Source organism: Pituophis catenifer, unplaced genomic scaffold (genome assembly GCF_029215685.1).
Source record: "Pituophis catenifer annectens isolate HBS135680 unplaced genomic scaffold, rPitCat1.0.hap2 SCAF_2, whole genome shotgun sequence".
Taxonomy (NCBI): domain Eukaryota; kingdom Metazoa; phylum Chordata; class Lepidosauria; order Squamata; family Colubridae; genus Pituophis; species Pituophis catenifer.
Genome location: NW_027256882.1, coordinates 159820103 through 159839720, shown reverse-complemented (window position 1 = coordinate 159839720; position 19618 = coordinate 159820103). Strand labels below are relative to the sequence as shown.

General features: G+C 38.6%; 1 protein-coding gene across 1 annotated transcript in view; it reads right to left on the bottom strand.

The window, feature by feature from the left end:
• Positions 1 to 793: 793 nt before the first annotated feature.
• TFCP2 (transcription factor CP2) overlaps positions 794 to 19618 on the bottom strand; it is a 44201-nt gene continuing 25376 nt past the window's right edge. The window contains exons 8-16 of the mRNA XM_070937902.1: positions 17611 to 17721; positions 16151 to 16239; positions 15211 to 15259; positions 14529 to 14622; positions 12452 to 12542; positions 6859 to 6962; positions 6187 to 6329; positions 2701 to 2752; positions 794 to 2474 (exon numbers count right to left, since the gene is read on the bottom strand). Coding sequence (XP_070794003.1) covers positions 2437 to 2474; positions 2701 to 2752; positions 6187 to 6329; positions 6859 to 6962; positions 12452 to 12542; positions 14529 to 14622; positions 15211 to 15259; positions 16151 to 16239; positions 17611 to 17721 — 771 coding nt within the window. The 3' untranslated portion in view covers positions 794 to 2436. The remainder of the gene's footprint in view (positions 2475 to 2700; positions 2753 to 6186; positions 6330 to 6858; positions 6963 to 12451; positions 12543 to 14528; positions 14623 to 15210; positions 15260 to 16150; positions 16240 to 17610; positions 17722 to 19618) is intronic.

The following is a 19618-nucleotide window of genomic DNA, read 5'->3' as shown; positions in this document are numbered from 1 at the left end:
CTTAAGATGCAAAGCTATTTCCTCTGAAGGTGGATACACAATGGAGAAAAGGAGGGACAATAACAAGTGACCAGGTTTGCTTGTGTTCTAATAAGCGACATTTTACTGTACTCAAATCACAAAGCCAGGTTGCTGTCTTATAAACACATACCATACAACTAAGAATACTACCAGCCTTGTCATAGTGCAAGGCATGTCCTTAAAGACTGATCAAGGGACTCTATCAATCAACTGTTAACTCTATCACTATGCCTATGCACACAATCCACTAGGAATAATAAAAATCTGTAGGTCACCATTAATTTAGCTATATCACTATATCCAGTCTCCTCAAGCATCCTGACGGACCATGTGAGTTTCTGGTACAGAGTTAAAGCAAACCACAACCTAATTTAGGTTGGTGATCATCCTGGGTGATGATCACCAACCTGGTGATCATCCTGGGAAATAAGATAAAAATAATATAAATAAGAGCTCCAAGGCAGGGGTGAAATGCTCCCGGTTCGGACCGGATCGCCTGATCTGGTAGCGATGGAGGCAGGTGGTTCGGAGAACCGGTAGCAAAAATCCCTGTCCCCCCCCATGCCTAGCTGACCCGCACAATCATCAGAGGCTTTTTAAAAAAATTTTAAAAGCATTTTTTCTACAACCTCTTTGGCCGAAAAAATGCTTTTAAAAGTAAAAAAAAAAAAAAAAAAGCCTCTGATGATCCCAGCTGAGTTGCCTGATCGTCAGAGGCTTTTAAAAGAAAAAAAAGCCTCTGACGATCAGGCAACTCAGCTGGGATTGTCAAAGCTTTTTGAAAGCATGTTTTTACAACCTCTTCCCCGAAGAGGTTATAGAAAAAATGGTTTTAAAAGTTAAAAAAAAAATGGCCACGCCTACCCAGTCACATTACCCCCCACCAAGCCACACCCACAGAACTGGTTGTAACAAATTTTAGATTTCACCACTGCTCGAAGGGCAATCTGAAAAAGCTGATTTTTTTTTAATCAATGCATCAAGTATGAACTCTCAGATTACACTTAAAAATGGTAAAGCTACAGATCTCTTTTTAAAGTGTAGTTCTCTTTTCTTAACCCAATAGGTTTTTTTTTAATGAAACTTGTTTAAAATGAAAAACTTCTCAAATAATCTGGTATCACTAGGAAACAGATAACTTGGTTTCCATTTAATAAAAATGAAAGCCCTTTTCTCAAACTCTTAGCCTTAGGTTAATGTCGGCCTATATCAGCTTCCTGGCCTCTTGTCTACTGACTAGGAAGAGAACCTAGCTTATGCAAGAGCACATTACACTCTGGTATGTGAAATTTACAGCTTGCAGAGATTTTTCATTTTGCTAGGGGGACTGAAAAGGTTACGGAGAATCTGGCTTTGTTCATTAGACTTGCTGTGTACTTCTAATTTGAGGACATTATTTCCTGTAGCTAAAATAGTTTCCCCTTCTTTCCCTGCAAGACTCAAAAAAATGCATTCATTCCAAAATGTGGAGACCTTTTAGTAAGAGACTGGTTGCTGCCCTGGAAACAAACACTCAGGGACTTTGTCACCACGGAGTGCTCAAAGCTTTTCAAAAAAGCATTATAAAATTCTTGCTGTATGAGCCTATTCTTGGACAGTGAATTCCTGTAGGATTTCATTCCAAAGTCTGTATCAGTTCAACATAATCTCAAATAAATCCTTCCAATGCTTTTTTGCTGTTTTTTAAAATGGTCTTTTCTCTCTTTCTTGGGAGTTGTGTTCTTTACGAAAACAGGATATTTAGCCCTGGATATTTAGTTCATCATTTCTTTTTCTTTCTTTTTTTTGCCTCTGAATTCTCTTTAACAGGAGTGTTAGGTGAAGCCCCAAGTAGGTAGAGTTCATGAACTCCTAAATTGTACTAGTACGAGAAATCATTCACATACTTATGTATATGAGCACCTTTTGATACACAGATCTTTATCTCAAACAAGTTCTGAAAAAGTCAAAGCAGGAACAGTTTTTTTCAATCCAGAATTTGCTAAAAATAGGCTTGTCATTATCAACTGAGTGATACAGGCCTTCAAAAGTTTCCCTAGAAGGGATGCACAATTCCTAGGGTGCCCAGATATCCATTACAACAAAATGTTTCATCTATTGAAGTCCTAGGGTTGTTGTCTGCAGACAGCTTCACACAACCCTCTTTCTAGTACATACAATTACAAAGTTCCATCATTGGATAGTCTGGCAGTTTTAACTAGCAAACAAGTGTAGTAATATTACTGAACTACAAATAAGCAGCTCTGTGCTTATGACTGGTATCTACTACAAGCCAGTGGTGGTAAATTCCACATTGTTTGCCTAATAGGCGGCAACATGTTGTGGTAGCAAGATGGGTCTCTGCTGGTGTTCAGTTGCCAAAACTTATAATGAAGTTGTATATGCAGAGCAGATGCAAGAAGGTCAAGTCTTCATCTATTTTAAGATGATGTGGTAGCTATCATTGGTTTCAGCTGTAAAGAAAACACATCATCAGACTCTGGAGTAACAGGAGTAGAATCCCATTATTGTTCCTCACCCATCTTCCATCTGAAAGACAGAAGCTTTACACATAGTACATTAATCTCCATGCTGATCTGGTTTGGGTTTTGGGGGGGGGGGTGTTAGGATGGGTAGGTTTTTCAGAAAAAAATAAAGAACAGAGTAACATGCATTACTGTGCACTGAATAAATAAGTACCTTTCATTGTGTCCAAGACAAAACATGATTCATCTTGAAAGTTCTGTATCATCTAAAATAGGAATAAAATGTTAAGAGCCTGGAGAAATCAAGCCACTATTCACTGTGTCTATCTTAAGCAGCACATATATTAATGTACCTTGTCAACTGCTGACATTCATCATCCCTTGTAGATGAAATATAAGGAAAGGCAAGTATGTACCCAGAACTATACACTGACCCAAGCTTCTTTTGCAGAGAATATCCAGGGCAGGAAACCTCCATCTACCAATCATCTCAATTTCCATTGTCTACAGTTCAAGGGTTTTTTTTAAAAGAGGTGGTCTGGATTTTACTAAATTGGCACAGTTCACTTTTACTCTAGGACCATGATGATGAACCTATGGCATGTGTGCCACAGGAGGCACGCGAAGCCATGTTGCCTGGCACACCAGCTCAGCTCTAGCACACATGTGCGCACCGGCCAGCTGATTTTCAGGCCTTCTGGGTCCACCAGAAGTAGGGAAGCAGGCTGTTTCCTGCCTCCAGAGGGCTTGGGGGTGGGGTGGGGAAGGCCCGTTTTTCTTTCTGACCTGGCTCCAGATCCTCTCTATGCATCTGGGGAGGGCAAAAACAGCCTTCCCCACCTCCTCGGAGGCCCGAAACGGCCCGTTTCCCAACTTCCAGTTGGACAGGAAATGACTTTTTTGCTGTCCCCAGCCTCCAGAGCCTCTCTATAGGAGGGCCTCCAAGGAGGTAGGGAAGGCTCTTTTTGCCCTCCCCAAATGCATAGAGAGGATCTGGAGTCAGGTGAGAAAGAAAAACAGGCCTACTGGGCCATCACATCCCAGGAGTGGGGGGTGGGGGATAGGGGGGTTGCGCGCACATGCGTGGGGCGGGGCGCATAGAATTATGGGTGTGGGCAAGTGCATGCGCGAACCTCCCCCGCCCCCCCTTCCTGGCACGCGATGGCAAAAATGTTAGCCATCACTGCTCTAGGATGATCTAGGATTCCAAGCCATCTGGCTTCTTATATCTGCCATGAATTTCTTTCCTTTGATTAAATTAAAGCACAAAAAAACACAGGACTACAAAACTGTAATTTTTTAAAAATCCTAATCCTATTTTGAATATGCAATGAGAACCGTATCATAGTAAAAAAAATTGAAGGGGGAAAAGCATGTACTTAAAAAGTGAAAAGCTACAAAAAGGAGCATAAACAGAAGCAAATAATGATTAGGCAGGGAAGCATGTTTCTTGGACCAAGAAAGCAGCACTGTGTAAAATATCTGCTTATATTGCACTGTGTTTTTCTAGATACAAGAAACTACAGAACACGGGGGGCGGGGGGGAGGAGTTTGCTTTTTTCTCGCGTTCAAGTTCCCAATATTGTCCATACTTCTTTAATTCTTAACAGTCATTAAGCCAGGAAAAAAGCTTTTATTGTATTGAGCAAGCAGTGACTCACACAAATTGTAATTTGTAAAATGCTGATGTCTGGATCCATGCCTAAATTTTGCAGATCTGCATAATCCATGCATACCTAATTATCAATTAGCAAACACATGAAGTTATGTAATTTTAAAAGTTTGTGTTTTTCTACACAGTAGAGTCTAGCCTGGTGGACTGCAGGTTCTAATAAAAAGACAATGTAATCTTGCAAGCCTAGGTAGGACTGAGAATGAAAATTCAGAACATGCTTAATCCATACATCTCAGTGGAAGTGTTTGCATTACAATATTGAGCCCTGGTAGCGCAGCAGACTAAAGCACTGTTATTAACATCAACTGCCTGCAATTACTGCAAGTTCAAATCTCACCAGGCTCAAGGTTGACTCAGCCTTCCATCCTTTCTAAGGTAGGTAAAATGAGGACCCAGATTGTGGGGGCAATAAACTGACTTTGTATAAATATACAAAAGTATGAAGGCTATTGCTTAATGTATTGTAAGCCGCCCTGAGTCTTCGGAGAAGGGTGGCATATAAATCAAATTTTAAAAAAAATATTAATACAAAAGTCCAATAAATAAGAGGAAAAAATTCATATAATTTTTAAAAACCAATGTATGCAGAGGAAACTCGGCCGATTCCTCAGAGAGAAGGCAATATTAAGGACTGATTTACCAAGAACAACTGCGACCAGCCACTCCATTGCTAAGCAATGCAGTCTTAAAGTGAAAAATCATTTGACCACACTCGATGTACAACATCAACTGTGACATTGCATGACCATGACTTGTGACTTCCTACTGGCTTCTTACTGACCAGAAGCCAGCTGTAAAGGTTGCAAATAGTGATTACATGACTATGGTTGCCAGTTACCAAGTGCCCGAATTGGAATCCTGTGACTGCAGGGACACTGCAGTGGCTGAAAGTTCATGGAGAGGTCATACTTTTTTAAAGCACCATTGTAAGTTCAAATGGTTGCTGAACAAGCAGTTGGTAAGAGAGGACCACCTGCATGATTAACTTTTTACAAAGCACATGCTCTAAAAAGTCTAACTTAATCAGATAAATGGCTTAGATTCAGGTACTATTTTCCTCAATAATGTCCCAGAAGAATCAACAGACACATGAATAGTAGACTCCAAATCAACTAACTGAAATTCTAACCCTCTCAAGAGGGTCTTTGAATTCACTCAAGAGCTTAATCCATGCATTTGATTAATACCATAGTTTGTTTAAGAAAGCCCTATTTGTAATAATAAAATATGCTAAGCTACAGGTAGTCAATTAAGCTCCTGTGGACACTCTAGGCGTATCTCAGATACCTCTTTTAATGTCTACCAGGCTCCTTGGTGTACTTGTCTTGTTTCTATGAGACTTGTGTTTTTTTTTTTTTAAAGTTAAGTAAGAAGCTAGTATGTTGCACTGCTCCTCAGATCGATATGATCCATCTGACTCCATCCATCCATCCATTTAGAAGGGTCTTAAAAGACCTGGGTCTTCCTAGAGGCTCTGCAAAAGATGACCTGCGAACTTGCCGTAATATTATGTATTTTGAATTTTGTTTTCCCTAGCCTGGCTGTTTTATTATCTTGATTTTTTTTTCAAATTCTCTTTCTAAGCCAACTTGAATCACTTACAGAGCCACCCTAGAAATTGAAATGAATTATTTTTTTTATAGCTTTGAATATCACACCTGTTCACAGCAATGCTTTTAGATCTCACAAACGTCTTATTGGGAGAACAGAGATGATTCTGGTGGACTAGCTTGCCTTCTAATAAACAAGTGTTTGTGAATGGTAATCATGTGAGTTGTTTAGTGAATAGACAAATTTTTCCATGGCATCAATTTTAGTACATGTGTCCATCATGTGATGTCAAGAATCCAAATGAATACAAACTACATTGTGGCTTACTGCAATTTATAATCTGGCAAATGAAGAAAATTTCCATTTTTTAAAGAATAAGAAAATCAGAGTGAGCCTGCAACATTATTAAACTCCTAAATTTAATAAACTCCTAAGCTTCTCCTAAGTAACTTCAGACTACCACTTCACTCTTACCTCATCACTGATGAGTACATGAATCCCTGTAGGCCCTTGTTTGTAGATTTGGCTGATTTGTTGTGAGGAAATGCTGAAGAGTTGGGCTATTTTTTCTGTCAGCTCTACAGCAGTCAATTCTTCTAAGTAGATTGCATGGTAAACTGCAGAATCAATAAGAATTAATAAGTAGATATAGTTCCAAGTTGACCTTAATTACGATGGAGGGAGAAAGTGCTTTAAAAAAAGCAAATGGAAGTACTGTCTTCCTTTTATTTATCATTTCCCTCAGATTCTGCAACCAATTTTACTATAATCTTAACTCTATAGTTCAAAATAAATGTACACATTCCTAATAAATCTTTGAATATATCTCATCATTTTCAACAGACACTGTAATATCTATGATGTACAGAAGATCAAAAATTGTTATCAGATCTATATAATAGCAGTGATATTTTAAAGGCAGTGGGCTCATATTAGAATTAAGCAGATGAATGGAAGTGGGAAATTTTGGAGCAACAGAATAAAAAATGAACTACAACTAAACTGCAACACTGATCACTATAACTTATACCATCATTCCCATCACCACAGGTCCAACATCTCTCCTTGAAGTGATGATCCCACTACAAAGCACTACAGTTCCATCTGCTATATAGAATGCAGACTTTACCTTCCCAATGCCCTTACCGAAAAAAGTACCATTGGCTGCATCCCCATCTTCATGTTTCTGTTGATCTCTCAACTGTTGTGACTCTTGACAAACATAGATGGTCAACCTTGGCCGTACCATCCTATGGAGAAAAGAAGACATGAGCTCTCCGGGATCAGCAGGAATAAGAGTAATGAATCTTGATGAAAGGGGGGGGGGGATTGATGTGTCACCAATTGACTATTTATTTAGCTTCATTTGGACCTCATCTTTCACAATTTCAGAGGAAGTAATATTGTTAGTTACTGTAACTGCCAAAAGTTTAATAAGACATCATTAAAAAACTATTAACACCAATAGCAACAAAGGAAACAACATGAAGCACACCACATTCCTTACAATCAATCAATCATTCATAAATGCCAAGTGAAAGATCAGTAAGACTGGCACCAGGCAAAAGGGAGGAACAACTGTTGTGACAGCATTTTGCAGATCATCACAATTTGATTAGCTCATACATTCAAAAAATAAAATACAAGACTTTTCCTAGGATTATTTTTTGTTCAGGATACTGGTAAGACCACCGCAAATGTAGATAAATAAAAAAGAAGGTTTAGGCAAAATCAACAGATAATTTCCTACTATATTTCCCTGCCTGATCTCTTGCCCTTCATTTGCAGAATTTATCTATAGGGGCTATTAAAAGTTCATGGGGAGTCAGAAAGATAAATATTAATGTTTTAATGTATTATACATACGTTTGGCTCAGAAGATGAAATGGTCATAATTTCTTTGCTTATCAGTAAGACTAAAAATGGATGTGTATACTTTGTACGTAGACATTTTTCACTGTGGCTCACTAAACAAGCCATAATACCTGAGTTCCCACATTACTCTAAGCCAAAATCACAGAGACCACATTATGGCTTAGTTCAATCTGTAAGTCTAACCAGGTTTTTGTTTTGTTTTGTTCAGATGATGTACATGATGTAGAGAAATCTTGATTTAGCCTTATGTGCAAATGAAGTCATGTAGTCACTCAGCAGATCCAGATCATCTTGAATTATTGTGGGATAAATATTATCCAAAGATAATATTTCACTGCAGGCACTCCCTCCCTCATATAAACATTGTATGTTTAAGGGCCTTTTCTGTTCTATGCAGAAACATTTACCATGGTGATGAGATCCATGGAAGAACTCTCAACATTAAACTGGGTGGCTCTGAGGGCAAAATCCATTCTTCCCCATTTTGCATCATCTTATAATCACATTTCTGCGGCAGAGTGGCATCATTTTTTCCATTCTGCTGAAGCCCAATTGAGCTGCAGTGCTTACTACTATATTCTACTAAATTCAGTGAAGAGAAATAGAAGTAAATGGGGGAGAGGCAGGGAAAAACAAACCCAAGAAAGAAAAAGGGATACTGAAATAAGATGCAGAAAGACTGGTAGTGGACACAAAGTACTTCCACTTAGTAGAAAGGAAAAAAAGGGAAAATATTGTATACAGATGAAACAGAAAGAGGGAAGACATGCTAGTGCAAATCTTCAGCAGTAGACAGGAAATATGCATATTATGAAATGAAAGGAAAGAAAAGGCATCATAAATATTCTGTAGAGAACAAAGAAAAAAATGGAGTTAACAAGATACAAAACTTTTTATAAAAGCCTTGGTGGCGCAGCAGACTAAAGCACTGTTAAGTAACCTGCCTGCAATTACTGCAAGTTCAAATCTCACCAGGCTCAAGGTTGACCTAGCCTTCCATCCTTTCGAGGTAGGTAAAATGAGGACCCGTTTTGTGGGGACAATAAGCTGACTTTGTATAAAAAAGAACACCGCTTTTGGGGGGGGGGGGCAAAGCCCTAAGCAGCAGGTATATACAAAAGTATGAAGGCTATTGCTTAACACATTGTAAGCCGCCCTGAGTCCCCGGAAAAGGGCAGCATATAAATTGAACCAATAAATAATAAATAAATAAATAAAATAAAAAGAGTTGCAAAAATGTCTGTGTGTTCTTAACATAGTGACGCAAACCCTTAAGTACTGTACAAAGCTGGCCCATATTTAAATCGTATTGAAGGTGCTGTTAATAAGATGTATTTGTAGCATGGAATATTTCAATACAAGTAGTCTTTGCTTAAATTTTTCAAAAAAGATGTAAAAGCAGCAACTGTTCGAAGTTATGATGGTACTGAACAAGGAGATTGAAGACTGGCCTTGAAGGTGTGGCTGTTTCAGCATCCCCGCGGTCTCATGATCACCATTTGAGACCTTCACTGCCAGCTTCTGGGAAACTGGCAGGAAGTTGTGAACAATGACCACAGGAACTCATGCCTATCAATCATGTGGGATTTGCCTGACAAAGACAACCGGAACTGTCATAACTACTGTCGTAAATTGGCAGGCCAAATGAAGTTGTAGTTTACAACTGTATCACTTAATGACAGAGTTGCCTAACTCAATTACCAAGTGAGGACTAACTCTCTGTATTATTCATGTTGCTCAGTGTCACAAAAGCTGGTGGAAAACCAGCTCAGATATATCTGCAATCCCCAATTTGCATTCTGAAGTCAGTGTAATCTTGGAAGTTTGCACCACAAATTTTTTGACAGACAGATGAGAGAAGATTTAACACTGATTCATCTACAACGGTTGCCTTTTAAAAATCTGAATGACAAGCTTTTGTTTACATGCCAGAGCAGAACATTAATTTCCCTTTCACAAGTGAGGAAATGGAAGCACACATAGAGGAGCAAGTAGCCAGCAGTGTTTGTCCTTTCTTGTTTATCCAGAAGTCTATTCAAATGATATGCAATTCAACTTAACTTAGCAAAATGTTTGCTCTACAACTGAACCCATGAACCTCTCCCAAGTAGAATAAAAGTGCACTCTTTTTCAGATGCATGTGGTAACCATGGCCAAGATGGCCTTTGCGCAACTTATTGTGTGAAGCTATTGAGAGATCGAAGAGCATAGGATGGATGTCTAACAGGTTATCTACAAGAGTGACCAGATCTATCTCAGTACTAAATCCCAGCCTGAAACACAACTGAAACAGGACTAGATATTCTATTTCCTCTAGGATTCACATCGGCTGCAGACCAACCATCTTCTCAACAATAATTTGCAGAAAGGGAAGGTTGGAGACTGGTTGATAGTTAACAAAGGTATTTGGGTCCAAGGACAGCCTCTTTAGGAGGGGGTACAACACAGCCTTTTTCAAGGTTGAGGACCCCATCCTTTTCTCAAAGAGGCTGACATTACAGCATGGACCCATTTTCACAATCAAGGTGGGACTTGGATCCAGTAAACAGATGGCCAAGCTGATAACAGATTGCCCTGTTCACTTCCTTAGGAGTCACTTGCTGAAACACTCATCCTATTGTACATTTTATGGTTTTAAAAACAACGTAAGTCAAGAATTTGAGATAGATGGCCATATAGAATGGATGGATGGATGGATGAATGAATGAATGGATTTCTCCACCTCTATTCCAAAAAGAAGCTTCAAGAAGTTAATTCCCTCCTTCATTTGGAAGTTTTTTTTGTTAATCTGCTTTTAGATGCTTTTATGGCCAGTCATGCATCTGTACAGGTAGTTCTTGACTTACGACCACAATGGAGTCCAAAATTTCTGTTGTTAAGTGAGACATTTAAGTGAGTTTTGTCCCATTTTACGACATTTTTTTGCCTCCATTGTTAAGTGAATCACTGCAGTTGACAAGCTAGTAACTCATTTGTTAAGTGGTTCTGGTTTCCCCATTGACTTTGCTTTTCAGAAGATCGCAAAAGGGGATCACACAACCTTGGGACACAGCAACAGTCATAAATATGAACCAGTTGCCAAGTATCTGAATTTTGATCGCACGATCATGGGGCTGCTGCAAAGGTCATAACCAGGGTGGATTTGATTTAAATCGAGTTGATTTAAATCACAATTTAAATCATGATTTAAATCACTAGTAAAAAGGCTTGATTTAAATCAACTCGATTTAAATCATAATTTTTAAAGAGTAACTGTCATCTCTGCTACTCCTTTGACCCACTGTTGACTCACCGATAGTCCCAGTGTTGCAGAATATACAGCCTCATGCTACATAACTAAGCTCCATTTCATGCTGAATAAACTAAATTATTTATGTATCTTAAATAGAAAACTATCTTACGATAGATTTTTACCCCAAAAGTTTTTTATTAAAATAAGTTCGATAAAAAAAAAAAATCCGATTTAAATCGAAAAAATCCGATTTAAATCCAAAATATCTGAATTTTTTTGATTTTTTAAAAAAAATCATTGATTTTTATCCATCCTGGTCATAACTGTGAAAAACGGTCATAAGTGACTTTTTTTCAGTGCTGTTTTAACTTTGAACGGTTACTAAACTAACTGTTGTAAGTCGAGGACTATCTGTACTTATTTTTCTATGGCTTTCTTTCACTTTGATTTATATAACAAAAACAATTACATTTGAAACATGTACATAGAGCAGCAACTGAGTTTGCTGCAAGATTTAAAGAAGACTGTGAGGCATGAGTCAAGAGGTCTCCAGGTTTTCTTGCTCCCATTGGACTACTTTATAAGTCGGATCTATCTCCTCTCTTACTTTATCACAGCAGTGGGGAATACCTATTTTCTCTGCACCTTTCCTTGATCTTCCCAAAACTTTTACAGTGTGTTCTTGATTGCATCCTTCGCCCTCATTTTCTTGTCTCTTCCCCATTATTCATCTCCTTCATGTGCTTTGCACACATTCCCTTAACAGCAAGAGGCAGTGAGCTTTCTGATGCAGAAGCAAGCAGTGCATCAATCCAGTGAAAAGCGTATCCATGGGGGGGGACGGGACAACAGCTTCATCCTTCCAGTTCTCTTGTTTTTTGGAGCATTTGCTGCATGAAACCAACAAAGCCTACAGCATTTTCCTCACTCCACCCCCACCCCCCATAGCCAGTCCTATCTGAACAATCAGAACTGGTACATTAACTTGGTGGTATGGTGTGATATTAGGACCTTTTTTTTTTTTTTTTGCCAGAAGCTGCTATTCACCTGGGAATATCTGTTTATTCTTCACCTGAAGGACAACTAACAATCCAAGAAACCTGCATAGTATTAAAGCCTGTTCTAGTTGCACCTCAAATGTGGCTGGCAGGGAGTAGTGGGGGATATCCAAAATGTATTTTAAAAAGAAGGGAAATTAAGAAGCAAGCCCTTCTTTAATGAGAAAGGCATATATGTTCACATTTGCCCATAGTTGGCTACCCAAAGGAAGAAAATAAAAAGCTACATAACTGAATTCTAAAATGCTCCCCAAAAGGCATATATTTGTGATTTTCTCTAATTTGCACTTCCGGCTGTATTGCACATCCTGTAATTAGTTTATTATTGTTATTTATCAAGTTTATTTAGTATCCTAGTCCGATTTGTGTTCTCTCTTGTTTCACAGAGGGACTCTCTAGAACAGATGTTCTTCTGGAGTAATTATATAAATATTGATTATAAATAAGCTAAATGTCACAGTCAAGTGCCAAAAAGCGATTAAAAGACAACTGGGGGAAAAAGGCATGTTTGTTTCAGGACTGCCCAGCACACATAAAGCCTCAACAGTGTAAAGTCCGTTTGGCTGATACACACCGTCCTTTCAACGCGTTGAAGAGTCTGATGCCATCTGCAGGACCGCATATTTGTATGACATCTTCTCTGGTTAATTTCAGTAAGTCTGCCCCTAAGATTTTTTTTTGAAAGTGAAAAGGGATAAGAATTATTATTGTTGTTGTTGTTATGTTATTTGTTGACATTTATAGTCCATTCAGTAAACTCTGGGCTGTGCACAAAATTTTTAAAAAAGGCATAAAAACAGCTAAAGATCAATAGGCAGTCTAGACTAAAATACTCTAAAAAATGAAATTCACAAAACAAAACAAGAGGTCATGAAACAAATAACAATTATCAACCCCAAGCCTTGGACCAAAGTCAAATTTTCAAAGTTTTCCAGAATCCTAGGAGAGAGGGAACTTTATCTATGGATGCTTTTCCAGAGAGTGGGAGCCACAACAGAGAAGATCACACAGGACAGTAATATTTACTTGGCTAGTGAGATGGGCGGCATGTAAATTTAATAAATAGTGAAGGAGACATAGAGTGCACCGACTCTGCTGGAAAATACTGGGTTGGAAGAAATGATTAGAGACAAGCACTCTTTGATATCCAAGCTCTATGTCATAGAGGGTTTTATGGGTAATAACCAGCACCTTGAACTGCCAACTGAGAAGCCAACTGGCAGCCAATGTGGCTTGCGCAGAAGCATTAACACATGGACACACTGAGACGCATCCACTACTGCTCACACCATTGCATTTTGAGCCAGATGCACCTTTTGTGTGGTCTTTAAGGGTAGCCCTTGTTGAGAGCATTGCAATAATCCAATTTGAAGAAACCAGGGCAGGATTGACTATCTAAAACTGCAATTGGTTTAAAAACCGGTTCTGTGAGCGCTTGCTTTGCACGCGCACGCTTCACACACGTGCGCACCTAAAGTGCTTGCGCGCAGCAATCAAAATATAACAATCTGAAGCTGCTGGTTACCTTCTAAAGCAGCCCCGGTAAGTAGAACAGCGGAGGCGTGGAAATCAACTGTGCCGCAAGAATCAGCTGAGCCAGAAAGAAGGAAATATAGGACAGGATAGAGAAGGGGTGGGTGGGCGGGGTGAGCTGATCGTCGGAACTACTGATTCGTCTGAACCAGTCCGAACCGGCAGCAGCTCACCACTGCTAAAGGGTCTCCTTATCGAGGAAAGAGTGCAATCGATGCATAAGATGAAAGTAATTTTAAGTTTTAACACAGCATAACAGGTTATTTCACCCAATTTTCTTCATTAATGGGGGCAACTTAACAACCCACAGTGCAAACCTCATTTCTGTTCCCCTTATTTCCAACAAGTGCTTATTTTTCTCAATTCATTTAGTCATTGCTTTTCCGCTCAAACAAAGGTCAAAATGAATGTACTGAGTTGCAGGCTACTTCAGTTTTGTTTAAACCCCTGCCATCTCTCCCTCCCACAGCCCCATGAAAAATGTGGCCCTGCCCCCTTCAGCAATCTCCCTATTTCAGCTCCTCACCATCTACAGCACTTAAGAAAATAACAACAGGTCCTAATGTACAAAAAGGACTTCTGCTTCAGAGCCCAGTGCATCCAAATATTAACTAAAAAGATACATGATGTGCAAGAGGGAGATTATTACCTAGGTCATAAATGATCTATCACTGCTTTTTTGGCATGGGGATGAAAGAGAAGAGACCCAGGTCCTTTGGCTGTTTCAGATATGAAGAGATAAGGTATAATTTTTAAAATCTGAGCAGACTAAGTGTGTGTGTGTGTGTGGGGGGGGGGGTTATAAGGTTTCATGTAAGCCTTCTCCCTCCAATCATTTAAACATTATCTGCTCAGAACTTGCAGCTCATTTGTACTGCCATAACCAAAAACAGACCGAGTTACAAAATGGTACTCCTGTGTCATTTTCACAGGGAATGTGGGATAATTCTCAAGGTGGAGAATTATTCAGATGCATTAGCCTGAAGAGGTGTAGAAAGGAATTCAGAGACGACATCACAAAGGGAGAGGGTTAAGAGAAGGTGGCAGGGAAATAAAAGGATACAAATTCGGAAGGCCTCTCCTGGTTATCAAAGAAGGAAAAACAACTTTGGTTTTACCTGAGAAGTTTGTGAAAAGCCGTGAGAAAGCTGAGAAGCGATTCCGGTGCAGCCACTGCTGAGCTTCCTGAGGTGTGGATGTTGGCAAGAGGTTCTAGGGGAAAAAGAAACTCAATTGCTTCTCTACAAGAAGAACTAGATAACTATTACAGCATTTAAATTTTGAAACTGGGAATTCATATGCAATTTCCTCCCAGCATCTCCAAATATAACCTGAGGCCTCCAACTAAATCTGCAGTGTTTTTGCTACATTTAAAGCCTTGGAGTAATACCAATTTGCAACTTCTGTTGGCCAGTTTGAATAGCAGGTTGAGGGTAGCCCTCCAAAAATGGATGGAAGCAGGACCTATTCCAGGAAGGAGGTTCATGAGTTTAAAAAGGCAAAATAGGTGCCATGAGCATCTGCACAGTTTAAGGCATCCATTTTCCCCTTAAATCTTCCCACATTTTGGCTCTACCCATGTAGGAATGGCGGGTGGGCTCCATGGTAACCTCAGGCTAAGCATTTGTCCACCTTGATGGCAAGACTCACTGTGAATCACGTTGCAGCATTTTGCATCAGGAAGAGATAATTCAGGGAAAAGAACCCTTTGGTCAGCTAGATCAGACCATCCCATGCCCACCTGTAGTCAGCAGTGGGGTAGAGAAGAGAAAGAAGCGGGAAATGTGAATTAAAACGTACATCTGTAATTGGAGCTGGAGGTTCAGGTTGGTGGTTTGGAGACCCGTTCCTAGTTTTAGAAAAACAAAACAGAAAAGGCATCTGAATTTTGCTTTTCTCTTCTTGGCATCTTATTTAAATATTCCATATCCTGCCAAAAGATTGACGGGAGTTTAACAAAATCATAGTTAAAAAGAACAACTAAAAAACCATGGCCTTTCCATGGCCTTTCCTTTAAGCAACACTGAGGTTCAAGCATTTATCAGAATTAATTTTAATAACAATTATTAAGATGGAAAGTAATGGTAGCCTACACAATCATTAAAGGTTGTGCGAATGTAACACTTCACATTTTTTTGTGTTTTGGTTTTGAAGTAGATCTTTCAGGCTATTTAGTTCAACTCCCTGCTGGATGCAGGAAATCTTAAACTGAAAGATTCCCTGAATAGCCATTAAGTCTTGGCTCAAAAACCTCCAGCCAACAAGGAAAGCTAGACTTTTGCTCAAAAGCAGAAAGAGCAACCACTTTCATTTCTTCTTTTTTTATATAAAGACAGAGTAAAAAGCTCTTTTGTGTTTGCTGCTTCTGCTGCTGCTGAAGATTAACACCCTTCTCATCTTCTACCTGTTTAGTCAGGCTGCCTCAGATACATCTGGGAAAAGAATTTTAATAATGAACAGGTTAGTTTCAGCAGCGCCTCTATCCTTGCAAGCTAATACACCTTCTTCCCACAAATAGTTTTTTTCTAAGTGAAAAATATCCATTCTCTTGAACATTCACTCTTTTTGCCCCATGCTTTTTTTTTCCCCGGGAGGGAGGGCTGTACTAATGCAAAAGCATGAGAAGATGACCAGGGTCTCAAAAAGTTGCTAAACCCTATAGAAAAATTTTTGGTTTAAAGAAACCAATGAATAGAGAGGCCTTTGAAAAAATATATACAGGGAAAAGGCATATACTTACCCTTCACTAATAGAGAAACTGCTGTGAGAGCTGCTAAAACCAGGTGATGGCACATTGTTGACATACGTGATTTCAGGCCATGGAGAGCACTGGTAGAAAAAAAATATACCCTTCTAATATGAATATTCCACGATGTTTCTGTCACAGATTTTCTAGTGATGAATATGAATGGAACCTGCCTTCCCTGCCCTTTGCTTCTATGGCTTTTCACTTTCCCAGCTCTTGATAAAGGGGGAAAAAAAGGACATCCGATTTATCTGAGGAAAACTATACATTTATTTGAATCTTTTTGTTCATTCTAAGCTAGCGGCACAAGCTCTAATTTAAAGCTTTCCTTTTGGAAATGCTACAGCAAACAAAGATTATTTTGAGGTTAAAGGTACAATTGAGCTTTTTCAAAAGGAATCCCTAAAGTTGGCTACGCAGTCTTTGTGTGCTCCATGTTGCTTTTAAGCAAGATTGCTTCTCAAGAGAAACTATGAAAAATTGTTTATTTTCATAAAATTTGTATATTAGTGTATTTGAAAAAAGCATCTTTTTGCACCAATCCTCATGCTGGTTGGAAGGGCTGAAGTAATGCTGAATGCATAAGGTATGGATTTTAACCAAATTGTGACTTAGATTAAGTTATTTTGCTATTTATGAATACAGCAGTTGCACCAGTGATTTACAATTTGGGAATCTGATACCATGATGTAGTAATACAGAATGAATGGCTGCCAGCAATCTTGCTTGAAAACAACATGGAGCACACAAAGACTGAATAGCCTACTTTAGGGATTCTTTTATTATTATTGATTGTCATGCATCTATAGAATATAGCATATAACAGGCCTGAGGAGATATTAACAGCATGGCACAATAACCTTCTCTGTGTGAAAGAGCATACTCCTCAGCTGCTTATCTGTGTTGCAACAACTACTTGATCCTGGAACAGTAAACACAATCAGATTTGCTTAATACTTGAATGGAAGATCCCAGGAAATCCCAAATCCCAGGGCTTTTGGCTAGACTAGGGAAATTAAAAAAAAACCAAAAACCAGAAAGTGACAATGGCAGATTAATGTGTATGGTTGCTAAGAAAATCATATGGATACATCTGTAAAATCACTAGGAGCCAAGCTTGATTCCTAGAAAGACATTATTAGTTTTCAGTCATTGGCATTATTTTCTTTACTGTATAACACAGGTATCTGCTTACTATAGCCCTCAAATTCTAATTTAACTGACCTTTCATCCTTTCCAAACATCTTATCTTCAAAATAAATACAACTATGCTTACTGTGTAAGGGTGTTATAATTCAACAGTGTCTAAGGGCACTAGACTGGGAAAGCCTGATTTATAATGTTACCAGTATTTGATCTAAATAGTATTTGGTTATTAATACAGCACTGTGAGCATATGACCATCTTTCTTGAACCCTAGCCAAAGTGTTTTGTTCACAGATTTCTTCTTTTACCTCTGTAAGTATTGTTGTTTCATATGAAGGTTGGTATTTTTCCTTCTCATGAGGAGTTCGCTTTTCCATTTTCTCCCTGTCGGTCTTTTGTTTTCTATCTGCTCCTTTGGGCTGGAAATTAAACAAGTTTATTAAACTAATATGTAAGATATAGGAAAAGATGAAGCAAATGTTTTCCGCTGGTTGAGGACATCAAAGTGTCCATTTGTGATACACAAACAGAAACGTATTTATATAAATACACCATGACATTTGGCAGCAATAAGGAGTTGTCATTCCTCTGCCATTAACTGCTGCATTGCTGTCTCTGTAGGTTTTGACCTTGAGGGATGCAATATTCAGTTTGGTCATTGTGTTTGTAGACTTTAGCTACTGTGTTAAGACAGAACGTTGGCCAAGGTGTATTATCATGTAGTCCATACTTAAATTATGGTGTTATTTTAATATATTATTTCCTATATTGTATTGTTCACATATCATTCTCATTCTCTTTAATTCTCTCTCCCTCTCCCTCCCTCTCATGCCATATACTAAATAAATAAATAAATAAATAAATAAATAAATAAATAAATAAATAAATAAATAAATAAATAAATAAAAACAAACTGCTGTATTTGAGAGGCAGTAGAAAGCCAAGCCAAGCCAAGCAATGCTCTCCCGGGCTTATTCAAGATCCTGCTTTCATCTCACAATCAGCACTGACAAAAGTTAAGATTCGTATCATTGGATAAACCATCATGTGGTTTATTTGATATTGGCTCAGCCACTTTGGTTTGTAAATCAAGTTTATAACTTACTCCAAAGTGTAAAGCCAGGGAAGAACTAGCAGGACTGGCTATATAATGCTTGGTTTTTGCCAGGGTAGAATTCCGCCCAAGTGCCTGTTAAGTTATTCAGAAAATAATCAGGATGTTTTCATCTAGAAGAGGCTAACAAAGCTCTTCTTTATTTTTATTTTTATTTTTATTTATTTATTTATTTATTATGCTGTCCATTTCCCCTATAAGGCAACTCTGGGCAGCTTGTGTATATTATACATGTAGGTTCTGCTGCAAAAATGGCTTCTTTGGTTCCCCCCACCCTCTCGTGCTGAAAAAGGCTGTGAACTCTGTTCCGAGTTAAACAAGTATTTCAATGGTATAGATATAAGAAAGCTGACGTGTCTGTTTAATATAAAAAAATTCCATTAATCCCCACCAAGATATAGCACTGTCCAGAAGAGATGGTAACATTCACTTCCCCTATTGGGTGTAAAAGTTCACTCTGGAAATTAATGCAAACATGAAAAACCAGTTCCACTGCCTCCCTCCGCTTTCTGAAGTCCTGTACTGTAGATGTTTATCTATGCAAGCGTTGTGGAAACTGTTGAATAGTTGTAACAGAAGTGCTCACCTTCTACAAGTTTATGCACAAGGACTTTTTTTTTTTAACATCCCAAGAAGTGTGGTTACTATCTGCAGGATCATCAGGTTAAATTAAAAGTGACCACAGAGGAAAAATTTGCTTAACCAGGCCTGGCCCAGATGCACACAAACTAATGGAATGTTGTTTTTAGAGCAAAAGAATACGAATCCTTTGCCCACTGGGAATTTTATCTTCAGGTATACACTAATTTCTAATTTTAAAAAATTCTTGGTAGTAGGTGGTAGAATAAAAGTGGTGAAGGTGGGAGATCGCTTACCACTTCACGAAACCCTTTGCTCTCAAATTTCTGTGTTGTGTAAAACTGCCTCAGCAAATGTGACTTCCCCACTGCCTAAGGTGATTTAGCACACAAAACCTGTGTTCTGAATTAGATTAAAACCATCATACTTCCCCATTTTACGATTCTTACCAAATTAAGAATGCCAAGTTCTATTGTAGAATGTAATCCAATACTGCACACACATATAATTCAGCCTTGTATCTCATTACATTTACATCTAAAAACTAGGAATATCAGAATTCTAGCTTCTCGCTCATAAGCACTTAGGCTGACCCATACTGCTTCGCTATTGCTGATAAAAGA